Source organism: Typopeltis vanoorti, chromosome 22 (genome assembly GCF_054136105.1).
Source record: "Typopeltis vanoorti isolate ZY-2024b chromosome 22, IOZ_Tvanoo_1.0, whole genome shotgun sequence".
Taxonomy (NCBI): Eukaryota; Metazoa; Arthropoda; class Arachnida; order Uropygi; family Thelyphonidae; genus Typopeltis; species Typopeltis vanoorti.
In genome coordinates this window covers 54,919,219-54,945,994 of record NC_143570.1, presented here as the reverse complement: position 1 = coordinate 54,945,994, position 26,776 = coordinate 54,919,219, and the positions used below count along the sequence as shown (strand labels likewise).

The following is a 26,776-nucleotide window of genomic DNA, read 5'->3' as shown; positions in this document are numbered from 1 at the left end:
TAATGAAATGAATAACCACTTTACAAACTATGTCAGTTGTGACTTTGATTAAATAGGCAGGAAGAAGTACGTGAGTCAGTCGGATGCTTAATCAACTTCCCTTGATTAAGCATCCGATGTATATATCTGCAGGAAATGAAGACGAGATAAAGCGTGTAGTAATCGGTGGGATGTGATTATAAAATACCGAAAAAGTAGATATCATTAAACATACGCTAAAGTTCTTTACACATATTATTAATAAATGTTCTGAACATGGGGAATTTATAGCACACTGAAAGGCTGCTTATGTTATTTGTAGGAGGTAACAGAATAAAAATAAAGACGGACCAGTATCGATATATCTACAGTCTCAAGATTATTGAAATCCTAATAAATAAAAAAGATTAAATAGCCACCTAAATTCCATGTTCTTTTACGCACTGAACCAATATCAGTTTCAGATCCTTCAATACAGGAAAAAGTCCATTTGAATTCCATAAAACAGTTTATAGTGAGATAAATAAAAACACAGCAGCTGTTTTTCTTGATCTACTAAAGCATCCGACTGTGTGCATCATGACTTACTACTTTTGAAAATGTCTAGATATCGCGCATTAGATAAGTTACCAATGGTTGGTTCAAATCCTATTTGAATAATAGAAAACAATATACCAACTATGACTCTTTCATTAGCACAACAAAAACAAAATACTTGAGTCCCGCAAGTTTCGGTGCTAGGACCTATCCAATCAGTAACATATACAGTATATGTTACTGATCTGTGTGAGTACAGACTTTTTGGCAAAAAGATATTGTTCGCTGATGACATCTATGTTGTGTGTTGACATCCGTAGTCAAAGTGCTTGCACATAACCTGTCGTGTGTGTGTTACACGCACTGAACTGATAACAACATTGTCCTTATGTTCTTGCAATATTTTTTTTTTTTAAATAAATCTCATTGTTTTTCTTATTACTTAGACGGATTTAGTTTATCCTCGGAAATCTGCATGACAGTAAATGTGAAATGCTTTAGCATCCGTTTCAGTGACAGGCCACCACAGATAATTTTTTTATATGCCAATTTCATTGATTTATCACGGAAAATCCACAAAAATATACTGCTTGTTTTTGCTGGTTTATTCTTAAACGCATCTCAAAGTTTAAAGTGATATTTTGTCATGTTAAAAAAAAAAAATTAATGGCAATAAATAATAAAAATTTCCTTGTAAACACTTTGGTTTACATTATGTAAAACCTGTCTCGTTTTGCTGCATTGTTTAAAACCTGCTGATCATAGTAGAAATGAGATAACATCAGTATTTAGTCATTTCGATTGAAAGATAAAATGAACTTCAGTTTCCGGATATGAATGCTGTAGTTTATCCCATGAGTGTCCGTTTGTTTTCAGTGAACTCGTGATACGGTATGCACCACGTGAAAATGATAACCCGTAACAGAAAGATGAACGATGAACTTTCAGATAACCCTTATATATATGACGATGCTCTTTGTGGACCAACTCATAACACAGCTGCTTGAAATCAAAATGGATACTATTATGTGGGTTGGGAAAGCATGGTTACTGTTGTCAGGTGCCATTTTGTTTTTAGCCATCAGCGCGACGGCTGACACTCCTGCTAACTGCACTTATGACGATTTGAAGGGAACTTGGTACTTTTACGAGGGTCAACGTGCAGGTAATTCAACTATAAATTGCACGACATATTCATTCAAAGGTAAGTGGATGCGAAAGTGCAAGAAAAAGTAATAATGCAAATGTTATTTTTAGGCAAACTCCTTTCATCAAAAACTTGGCATGTGTTTGAGAAAATTTGATCTAGTATGGTGATGTAATTCACTAAATTCGAACAGACGTATAGATATATTAACGCAACGTATGCAATGATGCAATAATAGAAGAGAAAGAGAATCAAATCCACGCTAATCTTAAATAGCGTGGATTTGATTCATTTTCACCTATGGAAGAAATTAAAAGTCAGGTTCTGTGGTTCTCTAAAACAAGTCTTAAAACTGTCGCGTAGTAATAGTAATGCGTTAGGAGAAACCAAATATTTTGTAAAAATTAATACCGAGCTCGATACATTGTTGACCGGATGAGTTCGAATCTCGTGTAGTAGGCGAAACCTTCATAAGAATTTTTCAGTTGCGAATGAGGACAATACGGCGAGTTCAGTTTAAGGATAGGAAAGTAGAAGAATTGTTCATTCCCAAAACAGCTAAATTGGCACAAAGATGCAAACATGCAATGGCAGTACATAAGAAACAAGCAGCCTTAGTTGCTTTAGCCGTAAATCACAAATCGAACCTAACCCTCGATATGTTCTCGCTAAATAGCCCGTGTTGAAAGTCGTAAAGATAGAATATTTCCAATGTTAATGAAATTATCAAGAAGGAAACAATTATGGAAAATAGTGTTATCCTCGCATAACAAAATAAATAAATGGGTTCTATGAAGCCAGCGGTTATGTAAATATTCGTAATGTGAACCATTATTTTAATATTTTACATAAACTGACAACTTAATACGAATTAGGTAATTCGTTGGTTGAAATTGAAATTTCATACGATTTGCTGTTACTCGTCTTAAAAACTAAATTTTGCATTGGTGTTTAGTATCGAAATATAATTCTTATTGAATTTTTTTTTTAATATACTTTTAAAGTTATTATTACTGATATTTAAATAATAATAATATAAAGTGCTTACTTTTGGTATTTATCTGAGATTAAAGGGTATAACGAAATATTGTCGTCAGTGTTATCACAGAATTAAATTTATGTGATTTCATTATTTAAACAATATTGGCATTCGTGTATCTAACGTAGAACTCGGACTATGCATACCAATTTTCAGTGAATGAAAATTCACAGCCAACAGTGTCGTTGTGAATGCGTTTTACCTCAATTTAAATTTTGGACTATAACAGTTAGGAAGGAGGGTGGGAGAGAAATGTGTCGGAAAGTCTCCATACTTTGCATAAGAAGCATTAAAACGCATTTTCTAAGAATCGAAGTTTTCAGTCAAGGACAGTATCTGTAGTATTTTATTATTTTTGAAGTAAACACTTACACTTATGTAAATATAATATAACTACTTGAAATATAATATCGCCACTTGAACGGTAGTATACAGACTGATATGTTAAGGAAAAGACTTATGATAATAAACATGAAAAGGAACTGTACAATTTGTGTAACCAAGGGCTGTAGCCATACTGGTTATTTAGAAAAATTAAATTTAGACGATGCTGTTACTACAAATCAAATAACGGTATCCATAATGGCTCATGTAACATGACATATACGGTACTTAATCGTGATTAGACCTAAATATAAGTTATGCTGATGTGTTACAATATACATTTAAAATGAAAGTCAACATTATTTAGTCTCAGGAGGTAGTCTCTCAAATATGCAATTAACATATAAAAATACTACGAAATGTAGATAGTCCACGATGGACAGCGTAGTGTAAAGAGGTCTTCCTAGATCAGCCCTAGGATTCATTTGAGATGGCAGTGATGTAGCTGTTTCCGTGCTCCAGGTTAGTTTAATTTATTATTTGCATTAGCTGTCTCTTGTGTAATGAAATAATTCGTTGTATGTCAAGATGTATACACGATGCTTCCATGGCACCACAAAAAGTTAGAGTTAATTTTACGAGAAGTGTGTGGGGATTAAATGTTTGTCGCTCCTGGTACCTGAATGTTAAAAGAAGGAAAACGGCTACTTTGGAAATGGTTAAGAAGGTCTTTTCCTAAAAAGTTAGTGCTAAAAATGGCTTTCGAATTTTCCTTTTGGGAAATTAAAACACTCGTTACAGAATTGTATTCTACAGAAGCTGGCTTATTGAACTAAATATAGGGACATCATAAAAAAATTGTAACGGAATGACACATGAGCAAAAATTTTATTACTTTCAGAATTTTCGGCGAGGTTTTCTAGCTGAAATTTCTGCAAGTAATAAATATTGTCTTTAAGATTCATTCAGGCTTTTTTTTTTTTTTTTTTTTAAGACGTTGGCTTAATTTAAATTAATTCTAGGTCTTTAGAAAGTAAGAATTTTAACACGGATTTAATTGACATCGATTTAGCATACAAGTTATCAAATTAGTGGACGTTAAGTCTAACCCTTGATTTATGAATTCAAAGCATATCAACAAAATAAAGTATCATTATTTACTTTTTCTCCCAAACCAGAATTGTGTCTAACATGTACGCTAATGGTGACTGTAGGCCAACGAGAAAATGCGTGATTTTAAGCACCTTTTTTTATTGTGAAATCTGTACTTGATTTAGATTATTATTCTGAAAAAGCAATGAAATTAAAAATAGTGATAAACATTCATTTATATCCTTAACCTGAAAAAAAGTGTTAAAGTAGATTTCAAGTTTCAACGGCATTCCAATATTCCACGGAATTTGGCAGTATTTTAAGTTCGAAAAAAGTGACGATGATGTAAAATTAAATCGAGAAGGAACTAATGTTGTATTAACCTTCACATAGTAATACACGTAATAATATGACTTAATTCTTCACATAGTAATACACGTAATAATATGACTTAATTATATAATAAGTTCTCTTCATCTGGAGAGTGATAATTTTTATAAAACTAATCAGCCACCCCTAATAAAGTGAACATTGTATTATTATGGAAATATTAATGCAACGTCACGCCTTATTTGAATAGCGCGTTATCTCCACTTCTTGCCAGTCAAACGTATGGTAGTTTTCAAGAAGTTGATTCAATGCATCCCAGAAGCATACCGTTCTCTGATACTATAACCGTAATAGTGATTGAATGGCGTGGAGCAACCTTAACGTGCACACCCTCGAACTTTTGTGGTTCCTTATTGTTCTACTGTTGTCTGTGTTATTGCTAACATACTTGTTTGGAATGAGTTCTGTCTGGCGCATAAGGTTCGTGTTTTTATGCATTGAATTTCTTTGCTGTATATGTATTTTTTAAGTTTTATTATTTTTGTCTAGCTTGTATACTACGAGTACTTCCCCTTCTTGCTGTTCATATATTGACTGTATTTTAAATGACGTTTCACTCAAAGTGATAAGAATTTCTTACTAGCGCAAATATTAGAATTTGGACGAAGTCACGGATGTGTCGATTCGTTTAGCAGCACATAGTTTATTATTACCTTTTTTAAATGATTTTATTACTCTTCCCGATATTATTCCAATTCTCAAAACATCCAATGCACTAAACAAAATCAGATTCTTTTGCTTAATAAGTAACTGACCCCTTCAAAACATACTTCTCTTCAACCATGTAATCCGTTTAGATTACTATTATAAAGATTATCGTTAAGTGTTGTTGTACTTCATAAGTTTGAAGGGAAGGGCTAGAGAAGTGTAGAGATTTGACGTCTTGATGGAAGTTCGAAAAATAGTTTCATGTACAGGACCGTACTTGCACTTCTCCCGAGGCGTTAGTGCTCTGGAACCCTCCCCCCATTGTTTTGGGCTCCTTAAATGGGCCCTAATTTTTTGGGGTTCCCCAACTAGAGCCTTGTGTGCCTGTGCATAGGTACGGCCCTGTTCTTGTACGTTTTAGCTTGGGATGGGACCTTAGGCCTCTTTACCCCTTCCTCAGATTCCTTTGAACCTAACTAGAGCGTCTCCAACAGCTAACATGATATTTATATCTCAATAAGTTGAAATACCGTTCATGCATTGGCATCGAGGAAGATCCCTTGGGAGGTAGTGCACATGAGAAATTGTTGGTTCAGAAATTCGTTACAATCTCTATATCTGTAGATTTTCACATCTGCGCATTCATTGCGGTGGGGGGAGGGGATCAAAGAAATGAGAGAAAGTGCGTTAATCCTCGTTGCACATTAAAAACCTTTTTTTTTTTTTTTTTTTTTTTCATTTTCTCTTTTCAAGTATTTTTACAAATTCTAAAACAATTTCTTAACTTTTTTTTTCACCTTTTTATAATCAATTTTGAAATAACAGGACAGTTAAACTTTTTTTTTTTTTTATTACTAAGCATTAAGATGTACTTAATTGTACAACTACAAATGTTTTTTTGTGTGTGTGTGTGTGTGTGTGTGTGCATGACTACAAATGGTTCGTAACTACGGTATACTGTAAAATATAATATTATATTTTCTGTATTAACAATTTTAAACCATTGTTTATCAGGAAGGATCCCAACAGAGTTCTGAAATCATAGGCAGGTAACCAGATTTTTCTATTGCTTGAAAAGAAAGATTCCAACAATATGTTGGGTCAATGTGATCCAACAGGTTTTGTGTTTTTTTCGTTATTTGTTACGAAGTAACCTACACAGATATCGTTACAATGTCAATTCGCACAATCCAGCGCGAAAATGATTTATTATCAAAACTGCTCCATATGGCTAGGAGAATATTTGATCCACAAAAGCCGATATTCCATGGAAGTAGGATTTCTGGTTAGCTGGATGAAAGATGATCTTTTTAAAATAATGATAAGGGAGTTTTCACTTTAAAGAGGATTAGCGGGTCTTATACGAAGAAGTAGAATGATTTTCCCCTTCCTTCCACCAGGATTTACGGACCGTAGAACAGACATAAGTACACATTGCAGCATTTGTGCCCACCCACAATTAGTAATGGGATGCATGGAAATGGCATGTAATTATGATAAACAAACCAATCAAAAATACACATGCGGTTAACAACAATAATTCAAATCATACCAAAGCTAAAATGATAGGCTGCGCCGTGCCAAATTATCTGTGATGATTGTCCAAGCGTGCATGTACCCATCACCTGCACCGTTCCTTCCAAGCTAAGGAAGCAAGTCATGTTTCTGAGTAGCAATAGGGTTGCGATGGAATCCTGCTGGCCCTTAGTGGAGGAGGGGGGGGGGGGGGTGAATGATTTTCAAAAAATTCCATAACATGCTTTATATTTATAAGCTTCCAAAATTACAAAAAAAAATAAAGTAGGCAAGTCAGATATATTTTTTACCTTGATGAACCTGTGATTTCAGTCAGGATTTATCCATGCCTGCAGGTCGTAAAGAGTCCAGCTATTTCTGGACCCTTTCTTCTCCATTTTCTTCCGACTATCTTAATCATTGGATCTTCCCACCTTAAGGCTGGTGTCTTTACTTCGGTATCTCTCGGATACCAGTTTGTTACTCTGACTGTCCATCTGTTGTCTCTCATTCTGGTGAGATGTCCTGCCCATCTTCTTTTGCTGTTATAGATTGCTTTTATTACATCTCTGAGTCCAGACCACTTCTTGATTTCTGTGTATCTTACGTGTCTATTTTATTTACATTGCACGTTCTTCTTTCTATTTCACGTTGAGTTGTTATTAAGCTTTGTTCTTCTTTTAAAATTATGTTTCACTGCCATAAGTTAATGCTGGTAAGATGTGACTATTGAAAAGATAGGCTCTTATTTCTATATCTGTGTTTTGGTTGGTAATTGTTGATTTTATTTTGTTGAAGGCTATCCATGCAGCTCTTTTTCTTCTTGCTATTTCATTTGATATGTCATTATTCATTTTTATGGACTGGCTGAGGTAGAGGTAATTTTCAACTTTTTCAATGGTGTGGGATTCTAGAATGATTGTATAATCTTTACAGCATTTGTTTTTCATTCATCTTGTTTTGTCCGGATGTATTTCCAATCCAATTTTTTGGCTGTTTTGGCTTATGTTATTCAGCGTTGATTCTAAGAGTTTGGGTGAGTGAGATATTAATACCACATCATCGGCGAATAATAGGATATTTAACATTTCACCATCAATGTCTATTCTACCTTTCATGTCAGTTTTTCGAATGATGCTGTGAAGAGATTAGGTGATAAGACATCGCCCTGACGTACTCCTCTACTTAAGTTAATTTTAATCGGGTGATTGAAAAGGGTGATATTTGTTGTGACTTCATTGTAGATATCTTTTATGAGTTGGATGTATATTTTTTCTACGCCTTTTTCTATTAAAGCTTGGAATACTGCGTTATGTTGAACAGTGTCAAATGTCTTTTTAAAATCTACAAAAAAGAAGACAACGTGGAATCTGGTATTCTCTGCATCCTTCTGTTAGTTGAGTAATAGTTTAAACGTGATTATTGTCGAAAAGCCTTTTTTGAAACCGGCCTGTTTTTTGCAGCTATTTTCGTTGATGGAGGTTTGTATTCGGTTTAGGATGACTGATGAATATTTTATGTGTGCTAATAGACAGATGGGTCTGTAGTTACTGATGTCTTCTTTTATTACCTTTTTTATGCAGAATTATGGTCTTTGATGTTTTCCATTCAGTAGGTACTTTCCTTAATTGTATATGCCGGGTAAATCTTTCTGCTAGAGCTTTAAAGAATACTTGTTCACCCATTTATTCATCAGATTTTATATTCGCCAATTCCTGGTGATCGGTCATTTTTCATATGGTAGATTGCCATTTTTACTTCTTCAGGTAGGACAGATGGTTTTTCCAAATTTTCGTCTGGTACTGGAGCTGTGATTATTTGTTTAGATGAGTAAAGATTCTCATAAAACGATTTTACTGTTTTTTTTTTTTTTTCATTTCACCTCTGTTTGTGTGTCAGTTTCCTTGATTGTCTATGAAGGCTGACGGTAGTGGTTGCTTTAGATTTATTTATTTTTCTACTTTTTTTAAGCTACTGCAGAGCCTAGCTGCTTCTACCAATTTTGACGTTCTATATATGTTATAGTCGTCTTTGATATTCATCCTCAGTTGTTTACAGATAATTTTATATTCTAAACGGTCTTTTCCTGTATATCTTTCAGTATTCTTCTTTTCTTCAATAGTTCTATCGTTCTTGCTGATAGGCATTCCCTGGTCTTTGGAGGAAGTTCATAGGAGGTTCATGATTATTAAAGTTCATTAAATCTTCGTTTAATTTCCAGTCGGTTTCTTCCACATTTTTTTCTAAATTCTTCTGGGTTTATCTGTTTTGAGTGTTTTTTATGGTTGGACTGTGCTCGTATGCGTTCTTTATTTTTATTTTTTTGTATTTTGAGGGTGGTTCTTATTGGACGGTGGTCTGAATGAATGTCGCAGTAGGTTTTCCCAGTGACTATGACATTTTTTAATATTCTTTTGCAATCTGTTAAAATGAATTGTCTCTCTCTCCATTTGGAGATTGCCAAGTCCATCTTTTTCCAGTTCTCTTTTTAAAGAAACTCTTCATAATGTACAGCCTTTCTGCTTCTACAAATTCTGCCAGGAGTTCACCTCTTTCATTTCTTTCCCCTTTCCCACACGGTCCAAGGTTTGCATTGAAATCCCCACACACTATTGTGTATGTTGTTTTTTCTGTAATGTTTCTCGTAGGTGTTCATAGAAGTTTTCTATTTCTTCTTTGTCAGGCTGTTGAGGTGGGTGCATAGGCTACTATTATTTTTATTGTTACTGATTCTCCTATTTTTGATTTTAGTGTTCCTAGTCGTTCAGAATGGATTGTGCAAGAAATAATATTTTTAGTATTATTATTTAGTATTAGCTTTTCATTTATGATGAAGCCAACTCCTCCAGCTCTTGTAGCGTTATCTGAAGCTCCCAGGAAAATCTGGTTGCCATTGTTCCATTTCGCTGTTAATTCAGGGCTTCTTCAGGTTTCACAAATAGCAAGGATATCAAACTTTACATTTTGCAGTTCTTGAAACAGGAAATCAATATGCGAGTCGGAAGACAGAGTTCGAGTTTTGAAAGAACCAATAAATAGGGTCGAATTTCCAGATGGTAGTCTACCTTCCCCTGCGAAATTCTTGGCACCCCCTGCTCTTGCAGATTTCTCACCACCATCTTGGTGGGATTGCAAAGAGCCGCGTAGGACTTGGGCCATTTTTCTTCTTCTTCTACTTGGTGGCATCTTTACAGTGATCTACTGCACTTCTCCTAACCATGGTTCTGAAGTGCGTCTTTGGTCCACGGCTCGTTATTCGGAGCTGCCTGCTTGGGCTTCCCTCATCCTCCACCCGAGTGCCGCGGTTGGTAGGGATGAGGTCTCCCCCCAAATAAATATATTTATTCCACTGAAAATATAATTGTACATAACACACGCACAATAGTTTCATTTTCAGCTAATTCATTTAACCATAATAATTTGATTTTCCTGCGGCTTTAAATTTCTTCGTGTCATCGTGATTGACTGCGCCAATCTTGTACTGTATCTTGGAGGGATTAAACTTAAAACTTTTAAAAATCGCATATTACTGATCTACTGCTGCATTCGGATACCACGATAATAAAAACTCAGTGCGTCGGGTTTGACAGTAAACGGGAGATCAAGTCTGGGAGAAGAGCACATACACTCAGTTTAGAGGACAACATTGGTTGCATGAGTAAATTATTACGAAGAATAAGAATGCTAATATCCTTGGCCGATACTTTCTGATAATTTTGGTCCCAAATTGGCGTATTATGGGGGGGGGGAGTTTGGCTTCTTTTTTTTTTAACAGGAAAACTTGGTTTTCCTGTATTTTTGATAGATGACTGCTTTCTGCTTTTGAAGGGGGGAGAGGGGAAGTATAGCCCACATAAACAGTTCAACTTAGTCTCCAGTTGTTAGCTCACCATTACATTTACTCTTCATTAAGGGAAGGGAATAAGGAGACAGGACCAAGTGTGAAGGATATGGACGACAGAGAGGATTCTTTTGCAAGATATGAAAGGGCACGTTGTCATCCCTGTTGACACAAACAACGTCAAAGAAATGCACCGTATTGCAATTAAAATCCTAGTTTTTTGCCAAATGTATGGTGACAAAAATATAAAACTAAAAAAAAAAAAAAAAAAGAACCACGTACACCCTTGAAGACTGTTGGATCACCACAATCAAAATAAATTATAATCATTCATAAATCCTTTTCCCTTCACTCATTTATCTTATTTGATCACTAAATAAGATTATTTACACCCCGATTGAATACATGTTGTGAATAAATAAATACAAAATAAATTATCTTATTTAAAACTCATGAATTTATTATCAACCAGGTGATTATGCATACAATATAAACAAATTCTGAAAACAAACACGGTTATATATATATATATATATATATATATATATAGATAGCAACTTGGAGGACAATGAGGACTCTTCATTCTTGCTGGTCCAAAAATTTGCGAGGAGGCTGAATTTTTTGCAGTCAGTCATATATATACTAAGTCCAACTTGTCTGTTTAGCGGGGAGAAAAACCCGCGTCGTCACCATTTGGGACTGGCTAAGTCAGCTTTGGTTGTAAACATCCTCGAAAATGTTAGTCCTATCGTTGATGGGACTCGATCTATGATCTTCCAAGTAAATGGCGATTCTTTGTCTTCACTGTCACAGATGGCTTCTTTTGTGGTGTTATATGGCATTTTCCTCTTCATTTAGGGGAAACTTTGTAGATTATGACAGGTAGAAAAACTACACCAATAGCATTGGCCAGGCAGTGATGACACCCTGTGTTTCCCAATCCCCTTTGTTTTTCTGTTGATGTTCCATCTTTTGAAATTTTAGTAACACTGGCGTAACCTTTGAGGCAAACGCAATTTGAGAGAAGTCATAATTTATTCAACCACGAATAATTGCAGAGGTATTTTTTAATTAACATTTGCGTTATAATAAATTAAACGCATCACTTTGCTGATATGGATCCTGAATGAATGCACAGTCTACTCTAACAGTACTACATTATTAAATTACAAACATGTTTAATTATCAAACATATTACAATGAATACAAACATGATTAAACATAGTCAGCCAAAAAATGCATGTACACTTCAGCCAAAGAAAAACCTGTATAAAAATTGTAACACTAAATTTATGCAGACATCAAGGGATGAATACAAGTTACCTTTTGACTTCTACAATTATACAAGGTGCTCAAAGTGGTTAGCATCCAGACACATTATTACGGCGAACTACTGCTTGAGCAACGTTGGCCAGAGTGTCCAGTGGTATTGCTGCGCATGCCGTTTCAATTTTTTTTCTGAAGGGCCACCAGTGTAGCTGGTTTTCTACGATACACTACATCCTTTGGAGTCTCCCATAGGTAGAAGGGTATTAAATCAGAAGAACGTGGGAGGGGTGGGAGAACTCAACTGCACCTCTTCATCCTATCCATTGTCCCTGCAAACTCTCACTGAGGTAACCTCTCATGTCTCGGTGGTAGTGTGCCATCTTGCTGGAAGAGAAATTGATCACTCCTATAAAGTGCATGAAATGCAGGCAAAATGGATGCGCGTAGCATGTCTAGGTTCACTTGACATGTACCGACGGACCCTCCCCCGGGTTTAATAGGACCATTCTTCTTTGAACACTACCTTGAAAGAAGAATGGTCCTATTAAACCCCTAGATGACAATCCACACCAGACATTGGGCTCCGATAAATTGACTACCTTGTCCACATGAACGCCCGGATTTTCTTGAGCCCAGTAAACACAATTATGCCGATTCACTGTCCCATTAAGCTTAAATGTGCTTCATCAGACTAATCCATCTTCCTCACAAACTCCTCATCCTCATCTTCCATGTGTTGAAACCACTCAGAATACTGCATTCTTCGATCAGGATCGTCTTCATTCTTTGCATGTAATAATCTTGGGATGTAAACATTTCATTTAGTTGCTTTAAGAAGGCGCCGTATGCTTGCACTGCTAACTCCCGTCTCACGTGCTCATTGAGTGGTAGACCTGTGGCGAGCGTATAAACTGTTTCAACACCATAGCCGAGAAAGCAGGACTAGTTGCTGTGCGAGGCCTCCCAGATCTTCCCTTGTGCACATCACACACGGTACCATGGGTCTCAAACTTGCCACGAATACGTGCAATTGTCACGCGTGTTGGAGGTTGTGTTGCAAACTCACGCCTCCATTGCGTTGAACTTCAATAACATTCTCTGAAATTTAAAATACCATTTTAAAATGGCCTTGCGTTCCTCGAACGACGATCATGCATCGGCCATTTTGTTTGGCTGTCCTACCGGTCACGTGTCGATGCTAGTATTCATGTGAGTAACGACACATTTTGAAAGAACATCATACTGCACATTGCTACTGCAATTCGATCCAACTTCGAAAGAAGTCCACAGATCACATCTGTTAAAGTGTGTATACATTTTTTTGACGGACTCTGTATAGATGCACGCATGGGTGATGAAAAATCGCTGAGGAAGGCTATAATTTAAGATACAAATGATTCCGAAATTTAGCCGAGAGTTCCGACTGCCGGATTCGAACTATTTGAATTTAAACTTTTAATGCAAACAGTTGGAACCACGCGATCGGAAGATTGGAACCCCGTCAACCAGATTACTGTCCTGACGGGGGGGGGGGGGGTCCGTCGGTACATGCCAAGACACACATTGCATTTAAAACTTCTTTTAAAAATTTTAGTTATTGAAGCATTATTTATAAAATGGAGGACGACGTGCACATAAATGCGAAAGTATGGCGACAAAAATATAAAATTAAAGGAAGTGCCGCGTATACCCCATAAAAGACCATTCGTATCTCTTGAAGATGGGGGAGGGGGTAACATACTTTGGAAAACACTACTAAGAGAACGTTTTCCATTTGTTTTAACATATTTATTATGTGACACCTCCATAGAGACCAACAATTCATTTCAGGTAGGTATTCCATACAATACATTATCAAATTACGCTGTCTTCTGACATGTTCTATTTTGCCAGTATGAAAAACCAATGTTTTTCATTCCTGTTTTTCTCTGGAAGGAAACCCTGCTACTTACTCATGAGATCTTGTAACACACCTTGAATTGAAAAAGCCTATATATATATATATATATATATATATATATATGACTATTCTTCCCGTCATCATGATAGGATGCACACGAGAGATGCAAAGCTTCTAGCACAACAGTGCCGCGTGTGAGCAAAGGTTTGGAAAAAACGTTTTAAGTTAATAGCTTATTAAAACTTTAATAAGCTATTAACTTAAGTTGAATGAGTTAGCTGGGGCTCATAAACATATGGTAGGGTTTCCCTTCAGATAAATTGTCCGTTAATTTTGTATGTGTGTGCGCGCGTTCTTCGTCTTATTTAGGAGCAATAATACACACAATTTAATAACAGACATAATTACAGAGGCGTGATGGACTTAGTTACTTCGGAAGTCATTCTATGCAATTGTAACAGATGAGAACTGTTAATCTTTAGCGGTGTCATTCTTAAAGTAAATTTAAAAAATTTGACAGGACGATCTTCACATGTGACGTGGAGAAAAACCTGCAAAACAGAACTTGATCATTAAGTAGGGAACAATTTCTGTTTTATGTGAATTGTGATAATACAAATAAAGCTTCAAAATTATTAAATACTTTAATTAATCAGCTTCTACTAACCGAAATATTAAAATTCGGCTTCACGCATTTTACTCGTTTGCCAGCGAATATTCTGGAGCAAATAACTATTGCAAGTTCATGAAATTCTAATCTTTTCCCCTTTCCCACCCCCTAGATACGCTATCGGAGTTTATCGCAATTGGTATCGCTTGTTCTGGTCGAATTTCAGTAGATATCATTGAAGACCGAGTTAAGCTTATCTGACTGTGAAGATGATTTTGGGAAAAGAATAACTTTTGATGAAATATTGATATAGTATTTTGATAAAGCCACCTACGTGTTTCTTGTTTAACACACGGAGAGATTTTTTTTTTTTTTCATTATAGTCCGTGTAGTTCCTCATATTAAAACTTCAGTTTATTGATGATGTCCGTAATTTAAAAACTCTGCTAGTTTCCACATTAATTGTTATACAGTATTTGCACGTGAGTGTATTAACTTGGATCTTATAGTTTTAGGTATTCTGTAGTCAAACTGCATTGGTGTTTTGACGTGAAGGTTTCTTATGAGTATAACCTAAAAAAAAAAATCGCAAATTTAGCAGACGTTAATGCTGTCGATGGCTAAGCGTTATATAATCCAGTTCTCTGCTCTTGAGACGAAATATGAAACTTTTTTATATTCCCTTTAGTCCTCCAATAAGCAGAATGGGTCCTTAACACGTTCAAACATTCATGCCCTCTATGAGATATGAACTAATATAAATTATAAAAACACAGAATTAATATTGCAGTTATCTGTAATTTGTTCTACTTGGAGTTAATACAAGAGTTCAGTTTTCACACAAATACACTAGTGTTTTTCATGCTCAATCTACTTTATATACCGGAGTTAATTTTGTAGATAGTTTGAAACGATTTAAGTTCAGATCCACATCGAAGTGGTCCAAGATATGTTCAGAACGGCGTACGAAATTTAATAAGCACAGTCCAATTATGCTTTGAATATAAATATGGTGCAACATCATCCATTCGCTACACAAGCAAAAACGAATCCAGCTCATATACATCATGACATCTCCATAATCACAGAGGAAATGGCTTCCAAAAACATTCGTATTGGTAAGTCGTTGTTTTAATTCCTGCTTTTATATCTTACGACCAATTCATCTATACAGCGATGTGTATGCATGGAAGTGAGAATGTGAGTGAAACATTCTACAGGAGGGAGTTGTATATTTCCTGTCAATGGAATGGAATTCCAGATTTGTGAAGATTGTCTCATCGGAGTTTAAGGCATTTTCAGTAACCCAGCTAGTAATCTGATCACGCTATCGTTGCATGTTTCTGTACACCATACTTATATTATTGTGGGTGGATGATGCATCTGTATGGTCAGCTTGTTGGAAGATCTTGTCTGTGAATAGAAGCCAGCTAATGTCATGGACAATGTAACTAGGGGGATACTTTTTTTGAATCACTGTTAGTGTAGAACTCCTGCCTATTACTATAATAAGAAATAAAAGGCTTGCTTATTCTCCAGGAGCTAACATATACTTTTGACGGGACAAAAGAAAGGAATTAGGAAACACCTGTCTAAATCATGGGTCATCAATGTAAGTTTCCTTCGGAGTCTGAAGATTATTGTGGAAGGGAGGGAAGAAGAATTAGTGATTCTTTAATGTCCGAAAATGTAGAAAATTAATAATAAAGATTAAATGTTTTTTATTTACTGAATAACTAAAATTTTATAAATTGCGTATATTCTAAAGTAAATAAAGTATTATAAAGTAAAGCCTCCATTAATGAGAAAAAGCATTTCTCTCGCGCACAGTATGCCATCTCCAAAAATATCGCAGATAAAATTAAGATAGTATTCATATATTAAATGATCGCCCTACTACAAACTGAGCTCCATCTGTCGAAAAAAAAAAGTAAATTAAAATAAAGTTGATGTGACTGCCGTTTACTATTTGATCCTTGGTCAAAATTATTCAAGTCCATGATTGATATGTATTGTGTAGGTTAATTAGGGGGGGTACTCCCATATAATTGTACTATATATACTGAGGTGCTTATTAATATAGCCTTTAACATTTTTATTTATTCATTAATTATTATTTAAAATTTTATTCATTGCAGATGCTAAACAGATTGTGTATGTTGAACTCCTATTTCCCAATATCGCTGTTGATCAATATGGTCGTCAAGGATACTGGACAGTCATTTATAATCAAGGAGTTGAAGTGGTAATAAATTACAGGAAATTCTTTGCTTTTTCATTGTATGAAAAAGATGCGTCAGGTAAAGTGACAAGTTTTTGTGACAGCACTTTCCCCGGGTGGTCCCACGATGTCCTTGGACACAACTGGGCTTGTTATGTTGGAAAGAGATCCCCCAACTTGGCTCCTAAAGTCCATTATGAAAAGCCTATGTAAGTTGCAACATCATTTCGTTCTTTATTTATATGAAAAAGAAATTTTAATTCACACAAGTATACTAACTGTATTGAAAATGTTGACAAATTTCAAAACAATTGCCACTTAATTTTAGTCAGGTACTCAATGCTGAGTACTCTAGCTAAAGCATCTAATTTAACTTTGTTATTTGTATAAAATGATGAACGTAGAAAGCTGAAAATAAAACGCATGTTCACCAGTGCTGAGAACATGCGTCTATAGTGCTATCATTTAAAGTCAACTAATACTCTGGTATTAATCATTTAAATATTTTTCCCCTTCACTTATTAAAGCAGTGCTGTTATCATTGTAGTCTCATGGTAACTGCCATGATTCTGTATCAGCAAAGAAAGACTTCACTGCAGACTCTGGTCCCCGAGTAAAGGATATTTTTCTGTAAAGATTCCCCCCCCCCCACTATCCTTGATGAAACTAAAAATGTACTTAGTATATTTATCACTTCTTGTGAATATAGCGTATGTTCTAATTAGCACTAGGAATACGAGATTTAAACAGCAATAGTTGTCTCAGCCGTATTCTCGTATCATTTTCGTCTGTTTTTACTGGCAAGAGATCTTAGCAGTGGCGGCCCGTACATAAGCACTGCGACACTGCAGCACCCCCAAGGAAAAAATGAACAAATTAAATTTTGTTTGTGTTTATAAATAATAACAACGCTTACAACATTATATAAATGCAATACAACATGTTAAAGGTTACAACTTATGTTTTGACATTGATTGAATAGTTAATAATTGGAATTGTTCGATTAACGCTTTAGATTAAGAAACAAATGCACTGCGATCTAACGCCGATATTCGTTTGCGCTTGTCGTTGCACGTTACGTCATTAGATACACTGCCCAAGCGGCAGTGTATCTTATGTCTGTGCTCGTTATTTCTGTGAGATATGAAACGTTTATTATTGGCGCGTGCATGTTCGTGCTAAACTATTTTTTTTGTAAATTTTATTTTGTTAAAATAACATACAATTATTTATTTATTATAGATACAAGGCTGAATTATGACGAGTGTCACTGTTTGAAAATATGAAAAGAATTATATTTTTCAATTACGAAACTAATGCACTGCGATCTAACGCCGATATTCGTTTGCGCTTGTCATTGCTATTGATACGAAACTTTTATTATTGGTGTTTGTTTGTTCGTGGTGAGGATGAAATATTTTTAATAAAGCAATTTTTAATATGTAAATTTATTTATTAATAAATTCGTTACCGATTAGGGAAAAAAAAGTGGTTGTTTTTTTTTGTATATGCAGCACCCCGACTTAAAAAATTTCACGAGCCGCCATTGGATCTTAGTGACTTAGTGATCTTATTTCTTGTTGTCGTAAAACTGGTCCATGTAGTAAAGGATAAATGTAATTGTTCGTTATGCCTTTTCTAGTGAAGGCGGATGTGAATATAAATATTTCTCATTATTCCACGATACAAGATCACTAAGGGTAGATGTCAGATTAGTCCAAGTTTTTTTGTATTTAAATATCACACCGGTTCGAACTACATTCTTGCTGCATGCTGTTTATTTCCATCTTTACTTCAGTTTTTTTCTTAAAACGTGAGGTGGAAAAATAATGCTAAGTTACAAAAGCTGGAATATTACAACTAAAATTACGTTACTAAATAATTTGAACAAGAATCTCATACTCTCTACATATATGACCACCTAACCAAAATTAACTGCTTCATCAGGCAAAGGAAAGCGGTGTACTTAAATGTGTGTGGGTAAAAAGATCAAGAAGGATACCAACACAAAATGATACAAATAAAAACATTAGACAACCTCACATAAAGAACTGAATGCTATGTAACTGCCAACAACTGAAAGAAGCTAACCGAAATAGAGCAAGAGAAAATTAAAATAACCCTTGTCTAAGTGTGATAGCCTCTGTTTTTTAAATATATATTTAAAAAACAGAGTTTTAAAGTCATCTGAGAATGTAAATGTCTATCATGGAAATATTAGATCGTTCACGTCAAATTTGGATTATTTAAAATTGCAATTTTTAGAATTCGAACGATATATAGATATAGTAATTCAAATTGAAATCAGAGTCCATCAAATCGAAATTGAGCGACATTCCCTCATTAATTAGGATATATGTTATGACTGGGGATTATAATCGTTCTGAATAAACCGGAATCAAATATACACAATGCTGAAACTGATTTACGACACAATAATGATAGCTCATATTTATAAGAAATAAAATGTTTTATGAAGTGCCCTCTGCAAACTGAGCAGTATATCAGATAATCACTATAATGTTTGGATCTCTCTCCCCCTCTTTCTCGTTATCTGTATTTATTTTGCAATATCTGTATACAGAAAATATGGATGAGGCAAAGAGGGCAGTAATCGGATTAAACTGTGTTTTGCCGAACCCTAGAGGTCTCGAGAATTTACCCAGAGCATATAGACATAACTTTTTTTTTGATGGAGTTTCTGAAAAAACCTTCAGCGAATGGAGAAAATGTCAATATTTATTAAATTGACATATGACGGGGTGGGCTGGAAAGTTCAGATAAACGCCTAGAATAAAAATGATATAAAAGCAACTGATATTACCATCAGTTAGATGGTTATATCAGTTGCTTTTATCAGATGAAACATGGGGATTAAAGGATTTTAAGATAATGTTCTTTCTTGTGGTTATATCAGTTGCTTTAATATACTTTTTGTTCTAGGTGTTTATCAGAACTTTCCAGTCCCCACCTCCTCGCTCGTATGTCAGAACATTACGTCTAATATGTATCATGTTTTCATTGAAATATTTTGCAATAACGGTTCATTGTCATATCTCTTCCGATCATTTTTATGATATTTTCAAAAGCGCCTTCCCCCGCTCCCCAGAAAATGTAGGGTTCCGCAGTCTCGAAGTTTAAAGCTATGAATGCTTTATGGTGTCAGAAGACTCATCGCGAGAGATCCATGTATCATTAAGAATTATAAACACGTTAGCACAAGAATATTTTAATGTTTGCCAAATATTTCAGTCTGAAACTAACAGTGGCTTGATAGGAACAGTTTTTACAGGGTGGAATAAAAACAATTGATCATTACAAAGTAAAACATCACGCTGCTTTGTAATTAATGGGGAGTTGAGCAATTAGTTCTAGTTCGTCGAATTAAACATTTTATGATTATTTTATGATTTAATAATCTGCCCATCATCCTCATTTTTGATGAGGATGATGGGCAGATTTAATTGAGACCTTTAATTCTTACATTAGTCTAATGTTGATTTTAATTGAATTTATAAATTAAGATTGTTATGTGAAATTGTGAATTAATATCAATAATTTACTCATCACTCTGATTAAATTTACCTCTCTTTAACGCTTAGCAACGTAACATCACGCGGCTCGTTCTACTTTTGAACAGGGGCGAATTCTCCATGCATGCTGCGCAAGCTCATTAATTGAGAAATAAGTAATATTTATTTGTTAATAAATGCATGCATTTATTTAGGCTTTTATTTTTGTAGACAGAAGACTTCTTGAGCTTTGCGTTGTGTATCGAAGGCCGATGCTTGATCGTCTGGTCAAAGCTACCTTGGCTTGCTCTGTTGTAGGAGCTTCCAGGTCCTCGCGGCAGCACTGCGATTTCATGCGCGCACATAGCCATTCACGTCGTCTCACTCTGTTGCTTAAACACAGGCCATACGCAGTGAAAGTAGCTCCAGCCTTTACAAGTGTGTGTGTTGCTTGGGTAAATTAAGTTACAATCGACTTTTTATGACGATATTATTGACCAGTTCATAAAAAAAGAACCGTAGGGTAGAATTTGTATTCAAGTAGCTAAATTGAAAAAGATAGAATATCATTTGTAAAATAAATGTTGTATTTGTATGATTAAATGTACATAAATTTCTAAATATATAGTTTTAAATGGTCAGTAATTCATTATTCCGCTAATTACACCTCTTACTCCCTGAATGATAACAAGAGCAAGCGTGAATTTCAAGACCAGCATTCACCCCTGCTTTTGAATGATCAATTGTTTTTATTCCACCTTGTAAAAACTGTTCCTATGAAGCCACTGAGGATAGTCTGTTAGTTTCAGACTGAAATATTTGGCAAACATTAAAATATTCTTGTGTTAACGTGTTTATAATTCTTAGTTTAATGTTACAATTATCTCTCAAGAATGGAATCCATGTATAATAATAATCTGAAGTACTACAATGGTTCAGTGCTGTGACCTGATCAATTTTTAATATATTTTAATGACCTGTGTGAGTAAAACCTATTTTGTGAAATTGATTATCGTTCGCTCATGACAATGCATAATATATATACTGAAGCGAACCTTGATCGGATAAACAGTGATATGTTGAAACTGAACAAGTGATTTGGCAATAATGGCCTAAAAATTAATATTGATAAGAATAGTTCCCAACCTTTTTTTCGCTTGTGGACCCCTTAGCAGCCCATTTCCATAAATTGTACCCTTCATATTAGCAAAATGTTTGTAATTAATATAATTGCTAGCCGTTTGGCTTTCAATTTATGTTTGATATAGTTGCTGTTATTTCAAAACTTGAATGTTTTGAAATAATACTTATAAAACACACCACAAATATTTTATACCCAACAAATGTTCAGTGCGATCCTTGAGTTTGTTTTGAATCTGGAACTGCATTCAGCTTACTACGGTATTTATTTTTCATAAAGGAATAAGAAAAGAAAGCCCTCTCACTAGCTTCGTATTTGCAAACGGCAACAGAAACTTTAAGAGCCTTGTCAGAAAGCTGTTCATATTCTCTACTGATGTGTGCCCAAAAGTTAATCAGGGAGTTAGTTTTCTTTGAATTCGGCTTTTAAAGTAGTATCACTCGAAAGTTCAATCAACTTCTCTTTTGTTGATTGATAATCTGGCCGCTCGGAAGTATCCTTCTTCAAAGGGATTTGCAATCCAGTTGTACTCTTCTCTCGGTTTTGAGAAGTACTTTTCGAAAGATAATTTTAGCCATTTCAAGCGTTCAATTATTATATCCTGGGAAAGATGTAGCTTGTTCCTTAGAGAGGAAATTGTGTAAAGTTTCAAGTACCTCAGGTTGGTCTTTTTCAATACATGACCTCCAAAAATCTAATTTTTGAATCATAGATTCAATTTAGTCTGAATCTTTGAAGATCATTATCGCACTATTCTGCAGTGCCAAATTTAGATTGTTTATGTCTAGAAAAATATGTGATACGTATGCAAGAGCATGAAGCCAATCACAGTCGTATAACTTGAAAGGATAGTCTCCAAAAAAAAAAAAAACTGATGTCTAAAAGTTCGAACAGCAGGGTAAAGACTTTACCACGAGACAGCCACCTTACTTCTGTATAAAGAAGCAGGGTAGAATGAAGACTCATAATCTCCTCGCACAGTGCTTTGAAAATCCTCGACTTTGTGGACTTTGACTTTATAAAATTAACCAGTTTACAGCTTCATCAAGAATGACTTGTAATTCTCCAGGGAGGTGCTTAGATGCCAACCCAGCGTTTCCCAAACTTTTCCTACGACGGAACATTTCACAAATCTAGAAATTTTAACAGAGAACACCTTGGTTAGAGTCGAGTGTCATCAGTCTCATCCAATATAAAACTAAGTGCACACTATCGGCGAAGCAGAAAGTATCGCGTCGCAAAAATGCAACAGCGCACACTACAGGTGTGCCGGGCGGCATATCATTGACCTTGCTTGTGACCGCACGTTTCCTAGAATAGATACCTCCGTACTTCACTCGTGCTCGGAGGTGTCGACAACTGCGGGAAACTGAGTCAAGGCTAGCGCGCGTTGGCCTTAATAGCACAATCCACACGTAAAATGAGCAGCGCCTGCTTTTCAAACATGTTTGAACTTGTCGCAGCATTTAAAACGATTCCTGGCTCATTTAATTTTGATAATTTTTCACGGATTTAACACTTATTCACTTTCCGCGGAACACAGTTTGGGAAACCCTGTGCTAGCCAACCTTTTGGTTACAACACGCCGAGCAGTTTATTTCTCCTTTCTGTTGTTTATTATCTTTATTTATTTTTGTAACCTATCAGTCTTCACATTATCACTTGTATTATATTGCAGTATTACTTTTGGCGTCTTCTGTTATTGCTGCATTAATTAGTTTTCAGTTGCACTTGTATTTAGTACTTTTTCTGTAAAACAATAGGTTCCAGTACTCATACTTTGTTAGCAGGAAATGAAAATTAAAATGATATGAAAAGAAACTAAAAAAATTATTTATTGATATTTTCAAAACTTTATAGCGTGTAATGTTTTTGGAATAAGAACAGAAAATTAAGTATATAACACCAGTTCATTAATCATGAATTTATTGTACAAATAGATGTACAATCATCATCATGCGTATCAACGATTTAGGCCTAGCATGGCCTGGTCCGGCCTTCGAAGTCATCGTTTAAGAGGACGTCCTGGTTTTCTTTTTCCTAATGGCTTGTTTTGGTAATCTTTCTGTTTTCATTCTTTGAACGTGTTCCATCCATTTATGCTTATATTTTTTAATTTTTTATTATTTTTTTTAAAAAAAATTTTAATTAAAAAAATTTAAAAATTTATTTTTAAAATTTTTTCTATCAGTGATTCTTGGTGTTTAATTTTTTCATAATTTCTTCGTTTCTTTTGTGATCAAATAGGGTATACTTTGCAGTTTTTCTCATAAACTTCATTTCTGCTGTTGTTGTACAATAGAAATTAACAACTATCGTATACATTTTTTATACAGCAGATATAAAAGAATGCTATATAGCATTCTTTTCAATCTTAACAATATACGTAGTGAAAAATTTAAATTTAATTAAATAACTGAGCTTATTTGTATACTAAGTAAATATGTAGAAAATTACTGAATATTACAAATTTCTAAACGTACCGCATCCGTTGTTACACATCACTGTTAATAAAGGAGTCGCTATGCTGTACCATTGCGTACCACCACACACAAAAAACACTGCTTGTGTTATCATTGTTGTATCACATTTTTTATTATCACTTGTACTGGCTGAATTTCAGATGTGTGTGTGTGTGTATATATATATTGTGTGTGTGTGTATATTCTGATATAACATTGAATTGTGACCACCTCACCTGTCAAATATTGTGTTAGGCAGTCCTTCGCATTGCTGAGAAGCCTGTGCATTCCATGCCTGTGAATCTGTGGACATGCTTTTAAGGTGTCATGGCTACAATAGACCTTACAGAGGATGCCTGCTTGCTGAGATGTATAACTTGACATAGTGCCTCCTGCTGGTAAGCCATACGATAAGCAGTAACTAATGAGCTAATCCAAAACTGCTGTTCTTCTGACGAATTGTTTTTCTATTCCTCCAGTGACCAGATGGCATACTCCTTACATCACAGCAAATTTGAACAGTGATCATCAATGTGCCCGTTGACTCTAGAAGCTCATACACATGAGTATGAGCTTCTAGAGTCAACTTGGTCTCTAGAAGCTTTGTCAAACTGGGTTTTGTTCCTGCACTCCGTTGTTACCTTCAACTATGTAATCTTTCGATTTATCGATATAGGACTTTCGTGAGCAGTAACTACCGTCGACAAGATGTAGCATAGAGGCAGCCTGCAGAACGATACTGTTTTGATGGATGCCAATTCTATCTCCGTGAGATTAACTGTGTTCAGCTGAGCATAGAATTGATTTGGGTCTCTTGTATTTGCAGAAATCTGCTTCATTATAGTCTGAAGCTTGCTTGATCAGTGGGTTCGGATGATTAATTGTCTTCATGAATAACTTTTCAGCTAGGTCGTGAAGGAAAGATGTGATGTAGGGGATGTTGACTTCTCTGTGAATTTGGGAGTTTCTGATAAACCACGGAGCATCCATACTCATTCTCAGACATTTGTTCTGTACTCTCTGCAGCTTTTGAATATTTGTTTTCGAAGTATGACTCCATGCAGGAGATGCGTAAGTGATGACTGGGCGTATTACCATCTTGTATATGAGTAGTTTGTTCTGAGTATCGAATTTACTTTTTCTGTTGATCATGGGGTAGAGCTGCGCTATTACTTTGGATGTCTTTGAACTTATGTGTTCTATATGATTGGTGAATTGTAGTTTTTTTTATCGAGAATTACTCCGAGATATTTGACTGTATTCTGCCATGGGATCTTAACACCTAATAAATGTATATCTTCCTTGATTTGAGGCTTTTTTCTAGTGAACAGTATGGCTGAACTCTTCTGTGGGTTGGCTTGGATTCTCCAGTCCATCAACCATTTCTATAATGTGTTTGGAGTCTTTTGACAGCTAGTTTGGGGCTGAGAGATCTTGCTAATAATGCAGTATTATCAGCATATAATGCAGTGATTGTTGAGCTTGGGTTTTGAGGGATATCCTGTAGGAATCTTTTCGTGGAGGACAGCGAAGGATTCGTCAAACTGAATTCTTGTAACATGGTAGCTAGTGAGGCAGTTAGTACTGATGTTAGATTTGAGCTTATATGGTCATGAGATGGAGTAGCCTTTGTTCGTGCTGCCTCTGCATAAGTTTTAGGCATTTGTTTCCTTCCATGAGTTGTCGAGCTGGAGATAATTTGGACTGGGGTGTGACTTGCACGGCTGTCTTGAGCATCGCTGAAATGTGTTCGAAGGGTAGTTTTTCCTGACCCTCAGTTATTTGGATGTGTAATGCATCCCTTGTAGTTAGCAGCATGAGGTCCTCCACAATTGGCACATTTAGCTGGAGTGGATCTTGGTTTTTGTACACATGGTGGTCTTGTGGTCCTCGCCACATTTTAAACACCTGTAATTTGCCTTGCAAAGTTCTTGGGCATGGCCAAACCTTTGGCACTGCCCAGCTGTCAATTTCTTCCTTAGTGGTTCAGTAGAAATTATGAGGCCACATCGTTGTCAGTTCATAAATCTCTTTCTGTCTTATCAATTCCTATGAGTACTAGTGGCATTGGCCGTTTATCTGCCCTGAGCATCCTGCTCACTTTCACTGGTATTAGGCTCCGACTCATAAGATCAGCAGTGATTTCTTCACAGGTGACACCCTTGGTCACTCCGTGAAGCACTACCTTGAGATTCTTCTCACTGGGTAAAGCAAAAGTGTAATATGGAAGACTTTTGTTGTCCATTTATCTTGTCAGCTGTCTAGATTTTGACTCCATCTTGATTTTTAGCCCAGGAATACGAGATTTTATGTTCCCTAAGGGCTGATGTGACAGTGGTCCATTTGTCCTTGTCCCTTAGTATTACTGGTCGAACCTTTTCGGTGTTCCTCGGGACATCTAATGTTGGTATGTCTTCATCCATCTGGTCTTCTATAGTTCTTCTTTTGTTAGAGTGCTCTGCTTGAGAGATGTTGACAGGGGGATTTTGGTAACAGAGCAGCAATGAGTTCATCTTGTGAGATCTCATTCTCCTCCTCTCCATCCTGATCATTAGAATGAATATATTGTTTTATAAATCCTGGCCAGTCAGATTTACTAACTTGCCTATAATGAGTTTGAGTACCTCTAGGGACTGCTCCTTATTAAGGATCTGGATCTGTTCTTTGATGTTTTCCATGTCAAATTGGCGATTTCCTGCCCTCAGAAATTGGTTAATAGCAGTATAAATAATCCCACAGGGGCCTGCTAGCAAAGTATCCTGTAGACCTAGATGGACTACTAGCAGTGTATAATCCCGCATGGCTTGAAGCCTGCCAGCAAATGTCCTGTAGACTGAGTTGGTCTACTAGCAGTCATGTTAGAACCTACTAATTGGGGAAAAGGAGTATCAATATCTCACTTGGCCACAGTTTAGAAACCTACCTCCCTATAAAACCTTAATTCCATTACTGGTCCTCATTGCGGGTGGGGCCTGCCGGCCATTTGACCTCTTGCACATTTCGTGCAGAGGGGGGAGACAGTAGGAATCGCTGTGTTAGCACCAGTGCAATCTGAGATTACTGAGAAACCTTGTATGCAATGTAATCAGGCTCAGTCTAAAATAACACGTCCGTTCTCATCAACGTCGCCATTCATCTCCCGATCAGAG

The 26,776-nt window shown here is 35.7% G+C and overlaps 1 protein-coding gene across 1 annotated transcript in view; it reads left to right on the top strand.

The window, feature by feature from the left end:
• Window positions 1–1,525: 1,525 nt before the first annotated feature.
• Window positions 1,526–26,776, top strand: part of LOC150094427 (dipeptidyl peptidase 1-like) — a 68,406-nt gene continuing 43,155 nt past the window's right edge. The window contains exons 1-2 of the mRNA XM_090412313.1: window positions 1,526–1,720; window positions 16,430–16,721. Coding sequence (XP_090268439.1) covers window positions 1,531–1,720; window positions 16,430–16,721 — 482 coding nt within the window. The 5' untranslated portion in view covers window positions 1,526–1,530. The remainder of the gene's footprint in view (window positions 1,721–16,429; window positions 16,722–26,776) is intronic.